The sequence below is a fragment of the Bactrocera dorsalis genome, chromosome 6 (assembly GCF_023373825.1).
Source record: "Bactrocera dorsalis isolate Fly_Bdor chromosome 6, ASM2337382v1, whole genome shotgun sequence".
NCBI classification, from domain to species: Eukaryota; Metazoa; Arthropoda; class Insecta; order Diptera; family Tephritidae; genus Bactrocera; species Bactrocera dorsalis.
The window spans coordinates 19,284,248-19,297,770 of NC_064308.1; the positions used below are offsets into that span (position 1 = coordinate 19,284,248).

General features: G+C 35.9%; 2 protein-coding genes across 10 annotated transcripts in view; one reads left to right on the forward strand and one right to left on the reverse strand.

Moving 5' to 3' along the window:
- LOC125779268 (uncharacterized) overlaps positions 1 to 13,523 on the reverse strand; it is a 465,548-nt gene that overhangs the window by 427,528 nt on the left and 24,497 nt on the right. The gene's annotated exons all lie outside the window — the stretch shown is intronic.
- The window catches only part of LOC105222607 (GIGYF family protein Gyf), a 47,038-nt gene that overhangs the window by 27,827 nt on the left and 5,688 nt on the right, over positions 1 to 13,523 (forward strand). For 4 of the 6 annotated variants that reach the window (XM_049460062.1, XM_049460065.1, XM_049460066.1 and 1 more), the window contains one exon: positions 1,525 to 1,599. In XM_049460062.1, the coding sequence (XP_049316019.1) occupies positions 1,525 to 1,599 (75 nt within the window). Of the gene's footprint in view, positions 1 to 1,524; positions 1,600 to 5,562; positions 5,718 to 5,843; positions 6,241 to 13,523 lie in introns of those variants that run through there. The other 2 variants (XM_049460064.1, XM_049460067.1) reach the window with 1 other exon arrangement.

Sequence of the window (13,523 nt, forward strand, 5' to 3'; positions counted from 1 at the left end):
ATTTAAGGTACGTTGCGTTTGCGTTGCCATGACCGAATTCAAAGTCGAGGAAGTCGTTGAGGACTCCCTCTCCATTTTGAAAGCATTCCATAGTCAACTAGCACAGGACAGTGTTACCTTCATAATTTCCGTCGTATGTTGATGATGTAGACCTATATTTTTCGCAGTCAACCTCATTAGACTCAATAGTTTACGCACTGGCGTAAGTTTCGGTGATTAAAATAAAATTGTATCTACTCTATTTATCTTTGGTCCGATGGGTCATTTCATTCTCACTAGACCTATTTTGTTTTGGGAGGAAAGTAAAAAGTTAACTGTAATCGAAAGAACTTAACGGTAGAAATATCGTGACTTGTTAGTTAGAACGATTTTAATATAAATATCTCCGACTGTAGATTTTGGTGATGGAACGAAATGAGCTTAAGCTTGTAGTTTAAATTAATAAGATATCCAATATGATTGTAATCGATTCAAGGTTTTAACAAATTAGAAGAGTATACAATTTTGCGTTACATCAGAACTTAGCACTCACTTACCTACTTAATATAAAACTTTACAGGTACTTGCAAATATATACATACATATCCACCTGTGATTCTTGCAAATAACGAGTGTATAATTTTTCGTCTGAAAGGGGGAATCTGATCAAAATTTGTATTATTAGGAATTTAATGATTATTAGAAAATTGGCGGAACTTAACACCTAAAATGTGAAAATACTATTATATTATATATCAATTTTGATAATCTGGTAATTAACGCTATTATAGCCCTGACAGACGACAGCGCTAATATACATTAGCGGGCTTAATTTACATTTATTTGCGCATTTGACCCATGTTAATGCAAGTTTGTAATGCACAAGAATTTCGTGCATTTGGTTGAATTTACCAAATTTGAGTAAATGGCCGATTTTTGCTATTTTTTTTGACAGATGTCGCACTGTTGCTATCCATTTTTCCAATATTTTTAATTTTTTCGCATTACAATCAATTATTGCTTTTAATTACACTCTATTATCTTTGAACGTAGGTAATAAACGAATTTTTTCGTTAAATTTATATTGATTTTCCAAAAATATCAAAATTTATGTTAATAATTTACCTTATTCATTTTTATTTCACTTTTTTTTTGTAATAGATAAACAAATTTCACTATCAGCTGTCTAAATTCACAAGTCTGCCGTCTGTCACCATAAAATTTCAATGTGCATTAGCGTTGCTTAAGGCGCATTAATTTTGCTCGTCTGTCAGGGCTATTAGACTTATTTTATTTAAAATAATACGAACATGATTGTTTTGTCTTTTGTCAATTAATAACAGTTTTTATTAATATAGTACTTTCAATTTAATATCCTCGTAATTTCAATGTAATATAATACAACATATCTTTTACTCATTGGCGTTTAACTATGTCCGCTCTATTATATGTTTTATTCCAAATCCAGTTATACTTTGAAATCTACCCTACTATAATTAATATTTTACCGTTCAGTTAATTACTTTATGCAATTTTTTGTTTCAGTGCCTACTTTTGTAACATTTTTACGAGACTTGGAATCACCATATGAAGTTAGAGACTATATACGAATGTATTTAGGTAAGTACATGTGGGGGAACTTTAGTATACCATCCCACGATTTCGATTTCGAAAATATATAATTATTGCCGCCGCAAAGTTATAGTTTTCGAGATATTTGCATTGAAAGTTAAAAATTTCGCAAGTTCTCGATTTATGGTAACTTTTTCTTTCATATTATGCACTTTTTATATACTTACACTTCACTGCAATATTTGTACATATTTATTTTATACTAGCTGACCCCGCAGCCGTTTTCCTGCTTGAAATTATGTATTTTGAAATGAAAAGAAAGTTAAATTTATCATTTCTTTTTTTTTCAATGTAACGCAGTTTGATAAACAACATTTTTTGGTTTCTGTTTCGTTGCGTAAATGTGCAAAGAATATGGTTTTCCAACTCGTAAGCACGCCACGTATATCTGGCCGTGTGAAAAACACTTCCAAATTTATGCCACAGATTTCTAGCGACTATTTTTGTGAACTGAAATGACAAATCGTTGGAACTCAAAGGAAATCGTAGAATCAAGTATTCGGCTCCTTGTATTCGATAGCTGGGTCACAATCAGTCGGCTTCCATTACACAGTTTCGGCGCTTGCAGATTGCGAAACATAATAATGGTAGATCCAACTTTGATACGCAAATGATGCGGTGGCATACCAAGCCTCTCCAAAGAATTTAGAAATTCCACTGGACAATCCACGGCGTCGTCTTCATGGTCAAGATCGATTTGTATGACCACAAGTCTCTCGGAATTTGACTTTGAATCTTCCAGTTTAAGTCATTAACATCGGTATTTTTGGAAGCTATCATTGTACGTGCACTCAATGAATAGTAGTTTCGATAATTTGGCCAATGTTCGGATAAACATTCTTGATGAGTTCATCTTTCGTGAATCGATAAACAGCAGATGGAATTGATATCAAATCATCGGAAGTATCAAGCGGAATTGACCCATTTCCAATTTTTAGCGAAGACAATGTAAAATGTCTTAGGCAATGTCATTTTTGTTCGTATCTCATAATAGACGCGGATTTAAAGGCTGATATCAGCCATATGTCGAAATAATTACCGCGAAAAGTGTGCGAACTTCATTTTCATTCCAGTGATTATCATTTTTCAGCAATTGTAATTGCTGGCTTGCTTCTCGAAAAGATGCACACACCGTATCATTCGCAGTACGCAATGACTCAAATGAAGTTGAACCGCGTACATTTATCAATGGCAACCGAAGGTAGAAACAATCGTCGTTTTTCGGGTGGATTGTGCATATTCGTCCTAATGCATTAGTTGAGAACACACCTGGATGTCCCTATACTGGTTGGCATTGCTTTCTGCGTAATTATTTCTTCGACGATGCATTCCATGTATAATATCAAGGTATTTCCGAATGTCCTCGCAAACGGATCACTGACGAAAGTTAAGCAAAAATCCGTAAATGTTAATTTTGTTGCTGGCGGTGTTTCCACCGGTTGTACTGTATTCCTTGGGTTGAAATACACTCTCTGACCATTCTCCAAATTAACTGCGAGATGCACAACAGTCGAAAAACGTTCATGAATTGCAAAAGTAAATATCCTACAAAGCGCTGCACTATAGCTCACGTATCGAACGTATCGTTCAAGACCAATAACCGCCATGTTGCTTCCTTTGGTGACGTACTTACAAACGTATTTTATCGATTACACCAAACTGCAATACTCAACATTGACATGACTTTTGAATGTGAATTAGACAACAGTGGCGAATATAGTACGATCCATGTGTTGTCAACTTCGATATTCACTCTTCTAAATTCCATTGTCGTCTGGTGAGCGACGCCGATAGAATCGATATTCATCATTTTTAGTTTATGTTTCCGAAAGAAAAGCACGTGAATATGATTGAATGATTTCATCAATTTGATCTGGTGTAACCACCATCCAAAGAAGAATGTGTGCGTACGGCAAACCTCTCTTTTCCCACTCAACAGAGCACATCTAGCATCTAACAGCACCACATACACGTTGCTTCAAGATAAAGTGCATCAAAGCTGATGCTTGAAAAGTCTTGCTGCAGCATCGTGACGATCGCTTGTTGATTGACCGCGATCCATAATACCACATGTATGTCGTCGCATCCTGGGAGTACTCGTTCATGTGCCTTGGGCTGCTAATGTATGTTGATGTCAAAAAGAATGCTGACCGATATTAGAGCGACCGCTCCATGGCATCGTAACAAATTTCAATGTGTAATTTATTAATTTGTGTGCAACACACATAACATTTTCACTGAATAATTTTCAAAAATTTTTGAAACAAACGACAAATTTTAATGGTTCAAATAATTAAAAAACTAAACAAAAAAATTAAAAAAAAAATTGTATGGAAAAGATTAACTTTTTGGAATTGTCCAATTTTCCGACTTTTCCTCACGAAAAGCATACAGAGTTTTTTATTTTTAAACCTTCCCCGATCCCCACAGAACATTCTCTTAAAATTTCATCAATATTGGTTCAGTGGCTCTCTTAACGTTACTAACGAACAAACATTCATTCGTTTGTATGAGAAAAAGAAAAAGGCTCTTTTTAGAGGTTTTCCGGCAATTATTCCAATTTTTTTCTCCGCAGAAGCCATCCCTGAAGCTCAACGAACATTTTAAAATAAGAATTATCAAATTTGATTCAGTCGTATGAAAGTTATGAGCGTACATACATTTTGGCGATTCATTTTTATGTATATATATTTATTACTTAGATATTTGCTTAAAATAAGCATTTTATTTTTTACACAAATTTCACTACATGCACATAACATAAGCGTTCCGTGTTGTCAAATAATAAGTGTTACCATATCCCAAACGAATGAAAACAATAAAAAAAAATTAAATAAAAGAACTCAAATGCAGGAAAAAATAAACCTGACCGATCCAACATCGGGGTGTGTCGGGTTTTTTTTGGGTAAAACTCCTTTTTGCATTGGCGGCCTTCGGACGCGCTTCAAAAAAAAAAATAATTCCGGCCGATCCAACAAAGGGGTGTGTCAGGTTTTTTTTTTTTTTTTTTGAGTAAACCTCCTTTTTACGTTGGCGGCCTTCGGCGCGCTTCAAAACAATAACTCTGGCCGATCCAACACCGGGGTGTGTCAGGTTTTTTTTCGAGTAAAACTCCTTTTTGCGTTGGGGGCCTTCGGCCGCGCTTCATAAAAAAATAACTGGCCGATCCAACACCGGGGTGTGTCAATTTTTTTTTCGATTAAATCTCTTTTTTTTTGCTTTTTACTCACGATATAGCAAGAAAAGGGATAATGAATTGGGGTATAAACCTATTTTTTATTAATTTTTATACGTTTGATAAATGTGTAATTATGGCAACACTTATTAACACGGAACACTTTTGTTATTGTGCATCTGATAAAATTTGTGTAAAATATAAAATGCAAATATCTAAATAACTACTGAAAAATAAGTATGTAGAAACAATGTAATGAAGTGTAAGTGTATAAAAAGTGCATAATATGAAAGAAATAATTACTAGAAATCGAGAAACTGCAAGATAAAAGTTGCGAAATTTTCAACTTTAAATGCAAATATCTCGAAAACTATTAAGTTTGCGGCGGCAACAATTATGTATATATATTCTTAATCTGGAGCATCAGCTCTATCCAACTATACCACTTTTAACCCTGAAATCGTGGGATGGTATACTAAAGCCGACCCGTACATGTTTATTGTAAACTATGTTCGGCATCATTTACATTATACACAACGTTTAGAAGCTGGGTTTTGCCTAAATGCTTCTTATTTGCAAATTATTCCGAAAAGGTCCAACTATCAATAGAAAAACTATTACTTACTAAAATGAACTTTTTCCATACTGTATAATAAACTCGTGTAATTTGAAAATACAAATAGAAGAAATTTGAGAATTTATAGAAAACCCTCTTCAAATTCAGCGACTTTTTTTTTTTCAAAATACAATCTGCTTTAAATAAATAAACTTTCTAGGTGAAAATAAAGAGTCTACCGACTTTGGGAAGCAGTTTCTAGAACGCCGCAGCAAATATAAAAATTTGCAACGTGCACAAAACGCTCATAATGATGACATGTGTAAGCCAGCACCTGCCATAACACCATCTGGCAATGATACTTCCGACAATAAGGTAAGATACGTATAGTCATGTCTTACTAAATGCTTTTGCCAACCTATGACGAGCAAGCATTGTAACAACTTACACAAATCATAATTTGTTGATGCTATCTTTGATTCTTTTTTCTGCGCTTCGCAGGGAAAACAAAAGAAAGTCAAGAAAAATAAAATGACTAAACTGGATGCGCGCATTTTGGGCTTTTCCGTTACTGCTGCAGAAGGTCGCACGAATGTTGGAGATAGAGTGTACGTAGATGCGCCATAAATATAGAGCTCGAAAAAAGTTTTAAACATTTCAAAACGCGCAAAGAATTTAGCTCTTGCAGATTTTACCCCGAACTAAAACACCAGCTGAGAAACAAGGGCTTATAATATTTTAACGTAATAGCTTTTATGAAATGAAACGAATAACCACATTTATTTTGTTTCCATTTACAATCCTTGCATTAATATATTTTAAACTTTTAACTGATTTATGAGTTATATATATTTTGTTAAATAAATATTCTTTTCCTTAAAAAGAAACCAAAATTTAACATTTCGTTCAAAAAGATCCCTCTCCACCCATATCAATATTAATAGATAGTTAACAAATTCAGTTCTACGATAATTAAACGAATCAAGAAACGAATATTTTAAAAAATGAAACGTATACGCTTTATTTACGTGCAATCAGTGAAATCAAGACACCCATATTATTATTATGAAATAATAATTTTTTCACTTCTTCTACGGAAGATATTTTTCTTCTTTGGCACTAGAACCGTGGATCGGTCTGGGCTGAGAGCACGATTCCTCGCTAGTTGCCTCTATCTTTTGCGAGGTCACGCCAGTTGTACATCCCAAGTGCATACAGTAAGTATGCTATGTATTTGGTCTTTCCATTGGATGCATGGGCGCCCTTGTTTCCGTTATCTACTCATGGGTCTCAAGTCGAAGGAACTTTTCGCTGGAGCATCGTTTTACATGCCATAGCCAGCGCATTCGTCTATATCCATGTCGCAGTGCGGCTCATATAGGCCCGAACAGGAATCATAAGAGAGTGTAATTTTTGTTCGTCGAGGGATCTATTTCTGAATGGCCTACCGATCCCTAAGTAGCATCTGTTAGCAAAAGTTAATCTGCGCTAGATTCAGCTTTCAACAGTGACGTAGTTCCCAAGATAGGAGAAATCTTTGCTGATCCAGGTTCTTTGTCCTGCATTGTTTATCACAAGACCCTAATTTTAGGGTTATTGACACTCGGAGTTTTGACGTCATCGACTGTAATATTAAGTTCAAGTCTGTACTCCTTTGTCCAGTTCGTAAAAATGGTCGCTGTGGATTTGGTGGGAGAAAGTATGAGGTTCCGTGGAGTAAGGAAACGAGAAAGGTCGGAGAGATAGTTGTTTACTTTCGAACACATGCCATCGATTCGATTGCCCGACGTCAATATCGTGCAATCATCTGCATACGAGGCTATGAATACCCCCTCTGGTGGCTGCGGGAGTTTCGAGATGTAAAAGTTAAAAAGTAACGGGGAAAGGACACCACCCTGCGGAACCCCCTGTTTAATTCGTCTCAGTTTAGATGTTTCACCTCGAAAGAGTACGGATGATTGACGACCGTTCAGATAGTTCATGGTCCACCTCTTAAGCCCTGGAGGGAGCGAAGTTTTTTCTATGTCCTGCAGTAGCGTTGTGTGGTTAACCGTGTCAAAAGCTTTTGACAGGTCCAACGCTACGAGGATCGTTCTTTCGCAGCGTGGTTTTGGTTGAGGCCACGAACTATCTGGTCGTTTATGGCGCTAAGTGGTGGTGCTGTGCACTTTTCGGAATCCATGCTGGTGGCTGGCTAGGCTCAAGTGGTGAGTGAACGTCGGGAGTAGCAAGGCCTCAAGTGTCCTCACTACTGGGCAGAGGAGAGTTATCGGACGATAGGATTCCCCTTTGTTGGCGAGTTTGCCAGGTTTCAGTAGTGGGACCACTCTTCCGACTTTCCACACATCGAGTATTTGACGAGTGGTCAGCGACAGGTTCAGGACCTTGGTGAGATAACTTACTCCCGTCGAGCCTAGATGCTTTAGCATTAGCATGTTGATTTCATCAGGGCCAATGGATTTAGAAGATTTTGCTTTGTTGATAGCATTGTGAACCTCCTCATCGGTGAAAGTAATTGGCGCGCAGTTGTTTGGCATTTTTCGCAGCCATCGCTTAACACCTCGCTTGGTTTTGTCTACCGAAGGTGTAAACTGCCGGCTAAAATAGCTCGCGCACTTCTTCATGACCGAAGAGGCATGACCATTGAATTGGACTTCAACTCGGTCGTCATGTCTCTTCAGGTTAGACAAAGCTTTGACAGTAGCCCAAAGCTTACTCACACCGGTAAAGAGGTTACAGGACTTCTGGTGCTCTATCCATTTCATCCGTTTATGATGATTTACCATTCGCCGAATCTCCAAATTGAGTTTCCTTATTCGGTGATCCCCGGGATCGGCATGGCGTAAGGTGTCGCGCTTGTAAGCTAAAACGACTGCTTCGGCTGGGAAATTGGGGCGGATTTTCGCTATTCCAGCCGGGATGAAGCGAGCGGTAGCTGCTGCGATCACCTTGCGGAATCGATATTCGACAACGCATACGTTCGTAGGAATGGGTAGAGCGTTGAAGGTGCTCAGTAAATTCTGCAATGCCGACCCCGATTCACTAAACAGTCTCTAGCGTCAGTCTCAAAATATTGTCTAAAATTTGAGACCTGATGGTTAGCAGGAAAAAGAACTCTTGTTTACCATTTTGAAGATACTGAATAGAGATCATCATAGATATTAATCGATTGTTGCTTTTTTTATATTTTGTAAGCAACTAAACATGAAAAGGTCAAATTTCGTAAATATTATGAAACAAAGTCAACATATATTTTTATTTTTATTGTTAATTATAATTTTTGACTATGTTATAGAAAATTTTATATTTGTTATTGGCATATTTATTTCCATTCAAGTGTAAAAACATCTCTGATTAATGAAATGTTATAGATTTTGTGACTGTCACTTACAGAATAGCAAAATCGTCTCAAGTCACAAAAATTGTCTCTAACTTAAAATCTCAAATTTAGAGACTTGTGACTGTATCACAGTACAGAATCACACGATTAATTTGAAAATATATGTCTTTAAACTTGTTAATAATGTTTTTTAAATGTAAACTGAAATACAATTATTACATTACTTTTAGTGAGGTATTCCATTCATTGGTTTCTTTTTTTATTACTAAAAATTATAAAAATATATAAAATTTAAAGATATCTACTCAAGTTTTCAGAAATTTGTCTTTAACGATTGGCGGTTTTCATTCGAATGACATTTCGAACTAACGGATACATTTATATACTTGTTCACATATGTCATCATGCCAGATTACGATAGATTACGAGTGATACGTAGCAGCTGGAACATGCCCCTTCACAGCTTCTCTCCTACGCACTGGTCTCAAAAACCGGACAAAATTATTATTTTTTATAATAATACCCAACGATTACCCTCCTCCCGCCCAACCGACGCGGGAACTGGAATCCCAATGCAAATGATTTAAGGCAAAAAGTAAAAATTGTTTTTGAACGGATTCTAACTTTCCGAATGGACTTGATAACTAGGGTTCCAAACTACAGAAGCATACTCTAATATAGGTCTCACCAAAGATGTAAAAAGAATTTTTTGGTAAGCGGATCTCTAAATTCTTTAGACCAACGTTTAACCAAACTAAGAGCGCCTTTAGCTTTAAAAACCGTGGAAGATGCGTGAAGATTAAAATTGAGTTTGGGGTCCATAGTTACTCCCAGATCAACAAAACTGCATACTTGCTCCAACCTAAAGTTTTGTATTGAGTATGAAATAGGGTCTACAGATCTATGTACGTGAATAGCACATCGTTTTACATTTTTTAAGGTTCAATGGCATGTCATTTCTATCACACTAAGAAACTAGGTTGTTTAAGTCTGCTTGCTACTGACATCTTTCGCTGTTTGAAGTATACGTTTTAAAAAGTTTTACATCGTCAGCACATAATAAAAGTTTTGAAAACTTAACAACAGATGATATGTCATTAATAAATAACAAGAACAGAATTGGACCAAGATGGTTACCTTGTGGAACGCCTGAAGGAACATTGATTATGTCAGAAAAAGTATCGTTAAATATTACTTGTTGAATTCTATTACTAAGATAAGAAGCAACCCATGTTAGAAATATTAGTTGAAAACTAAGAAGATCAAGTTTATTCAAAAGAATTGAATGGTTTACTTTATCAAAACACTTACTAAAATCTGTGTATATAACATCAGTACTCTTATTCCCCCTAAAGCCCGTTGATGCATGAGATACAAATTCAAGCAAGTTAGTTATTGTAGATTTCCTTTTACGAAAACCGTGCTGAGAACAAGAAATTAGTGGAGAGATCCGGAAGGTTATGTCGTCTGTTATAATTGCCTCAAAAAGTTTAGGTATTGCTGACAACTTTGCCCCTACCCCCCCTATAGTTCTCAATAGGTGACCTAAATCCACTCTTATTTAAAGGAATTATAAATGACTTTTTCCATACAGATGGAAATAAGTCTCGCTTTAGAGATGAATTAAATAGTTTTGTTTGGGGTTGGTATATTTGGCACATTCCTTAAGAAAGCATGAGGGAATCATATCTGGGCCATAATTATATGATAGTTCTAATATATTTAACTGATATAAAACGTCTGCTTCGGAAATGGTAGGTGCATTAATGACAGAAATCGGATATAACTTGTGCTGATGCGGAACATTTTTTGGAGATTTTGGAGAGCAATTGGACTTAAAGAATTCAGCGAACATATTAGAAATGGTGTGATTGTCACTAGACATACTAGACTTATATTTCATAGCGGACGGAAAATTAGAAATCCTGCGTTTGGAGTTGACGAAACCATAGAACAGTTTTGGATTATGTATAATATTATTTTTCTTCTTCTTCCTAATTGGCATAGACACCGCTTACGCGATTATAGCCGAGTTACCAACCGCGCGCTAGTCGTTTCTTATTTTCGCTACGTGGCACCAATTGGATATTCCAAGCGAAGCCAGGCCCTTCTCCACTTGGTCCTTCCAACGGAGTGGAGGTCTTCCTCATCTTCTGCTTTCCCCGGCGGGTACTGCGTCGAATACTTTCAGAGCTGGAGTGTTTTCGTCCATCCGGACAACATGACCTAGCCAGCGTAGCCGCTGTCTTTTAATTCGCTGAACTATGTCAATGTCGTCGTATATCTCGTACAGATCATCGTTCCATCGAAAAAATCTTTCGCAGAACTTTTCTCTCGAAAACTCGCAGCTGGAGTCGACTCGGCTTAATGCTGTACTCGAACAATGACTTTTTTTTGGTGTCGTTCAAAACTATTTCAATATTTTCAATGGCAGCACATAACGTTGGGAAATTCTGAAATCTAAATACCCAATTCAGTTCACTATCTTCCAAATGCAAGATGGTTTACCAGAATTGATGTCGTCAAGCTATTTGCCAAAAATCTAACCAGATTTAGAAACTCAATCTTACCGCAGAAACTCGTCGGGATGTTGATGCAGTTTTAAAATACTGTACGGTTTAAAATCCTTCAGTAAATCAATAAGAGATCAACGCCACCATCGACGCTGAAATTAGAAATATATAAAGCCTTCGTGTGGTGTATTTTTCGATTAGTTTCCTCGCCGCTTTACTTCATACACCTTAGCATCAAAACAGGAAGTTCAGAAAAGCATCACCAGAAATAAAGAGATGCCTAACTCTCCTGTCACTGGAAATGTGAGAACCGCTCGCCTACCAAACTTTGACAGTTAACAGGATCTGGTAGGTTTTGACGTTTTGCAATTGGAATGACTGGAACGGTCAGATTGAAATTATAGCAAAAATGTATGTATTTGTTGCCGTCGCTAATAAAAAGTGTTAAACAGTGAAAATCAAAGAAAATGCGAAATTTAAATATATTTCATGAAACTTTTTGCAATGTGATGCATAGTAGAATTCATTTTCTATTACCAATGATTAAAAACATTTATTAATTAAGAACTAACAGGCTTAATTCATCTTATTAAATTTTGAAAGATCAACAGTCAGTTGCTCTAAGGGGTTAGGGGTAGTCAGAGGCACGAAAAAATGAGAATTTTCAGTATTTTTTTTTGGTATTAAATCGTGTTATTTTACAAAAGTAGTAATATTGCATTATTATAAAATGTGTTGACTTGAAGTCACGAAAATTAAAAAAAAAAAATAATTTCCAAAGTCATAGTTGTTTGTGTTGACCCAGTTCCAAAAAAAGGCACTGGCGGTGACAACCATAAGTCCTTAGAGATTCATCTAAAATCAAATCCACAAAATGGCGGCCTTAGGAATTTTTTTTCTAAATTTTTGAGAAAATATCAAGAGTTAATTGATCTTAAAAATTCGAAATTTTTGAAAAAATGAAAATCCTTCGATCAGGCCCGAGTTTTTTATGTATTCTAAAAGCTGTATAAATTTCATTAAAATCTACTGGGCGGTTTTCGGGTTACAGTTGTCATCAGTTCAAAAAATATGGTTTTGAAAAAAAACGCATTTAAAGTTTCACACTAACGCTTTGATGTGCCCGAGATCTCTTTGTTATTTGTCGAATAACTCAAAAACTAATTATCGGATCAACGTGAAATTTTCAGGGAATATTTTTAAGATATTACACTTAACGAAAATGCAAAAAAAAATAAATATTTTGAAAATTCTGACTACCCCTAACCCCTTAATATACCATAAAATCATATAAAAGGATTTAAGTAGTTTCGCCATATATTAAAAGTTCAATAGATAATAATTTCCAATCGTAATATATGTTGGGTGTTTTAATTTTAATGCTATATGTTTTTTTTTTTACTTTTATAGGATATAGTAGAAAGAGATTGTGGTCGGCTTTAGTATACCATCCCACGATTTCAGGGTTAAAAGTCGTATGGTTGAATATAGCTGATGCTCCAGATTAAGAATATATAATTATACTAGAGGACCCGCCTACGTTTTACTGTGCCTGATACATAGGTAGTACTACTAATACCATCATATGATTTCTATTAGTTAGATTATAAGTATTAGTTAAGGAATAATCGCATTTTTGCTGAAGCAACAAAAATGAATCAAAAAGCATTTCGTGCGTTAAGAAAGAATTGGCTTTTGGCGTAAAAATACTATTGAATTTGGGCTGAGCTTCAGTGAAATCAATCGAGTCCAATCGATTGTCAGCCTGGTGGACTGCATATTAAGAAACGCTTGAGAACGTGCAAAGACAAAAGGATCGGCTGGCAAGGTTATGGCATCAGTCTTTTGGGATGCCCGTGGTATATTATTCATCGAATGATAAATGAGCCAGTTTTAATTCATTGCATTGTGTATTTGATTGCAGTTCTATTCTACCATTCCCAATATTTAGCAATTTTATTATTTTTCTGGAAGGATCAGTTTGAAATTGTACGCATATATGTATTCATCGTTCCCGTTTAAATATTGTATTGCTCTGTGCAATGCTTCGAAAAGATTTCTGTATATCTCAAATTTTTTATCAACACTTCAGTTATGCCGCTATTTTTTTATGCCAGACCTTTTGCAATTTTAAATTGGCTGTCAAGATACCCCCTCCAATAGTTAGCAGGTATGGAAAAAATGTTATAGCTACCCATAGATGTATTGAATCACCCAATTTATTACTTAACACGTTGGCTGCCACGTCTAAATGTTACCCTGAGGCCATGTCGCACATTTCGTGCGACACTTAAATGTCGCGACACTTAAATGTTAGGCCACGTCACA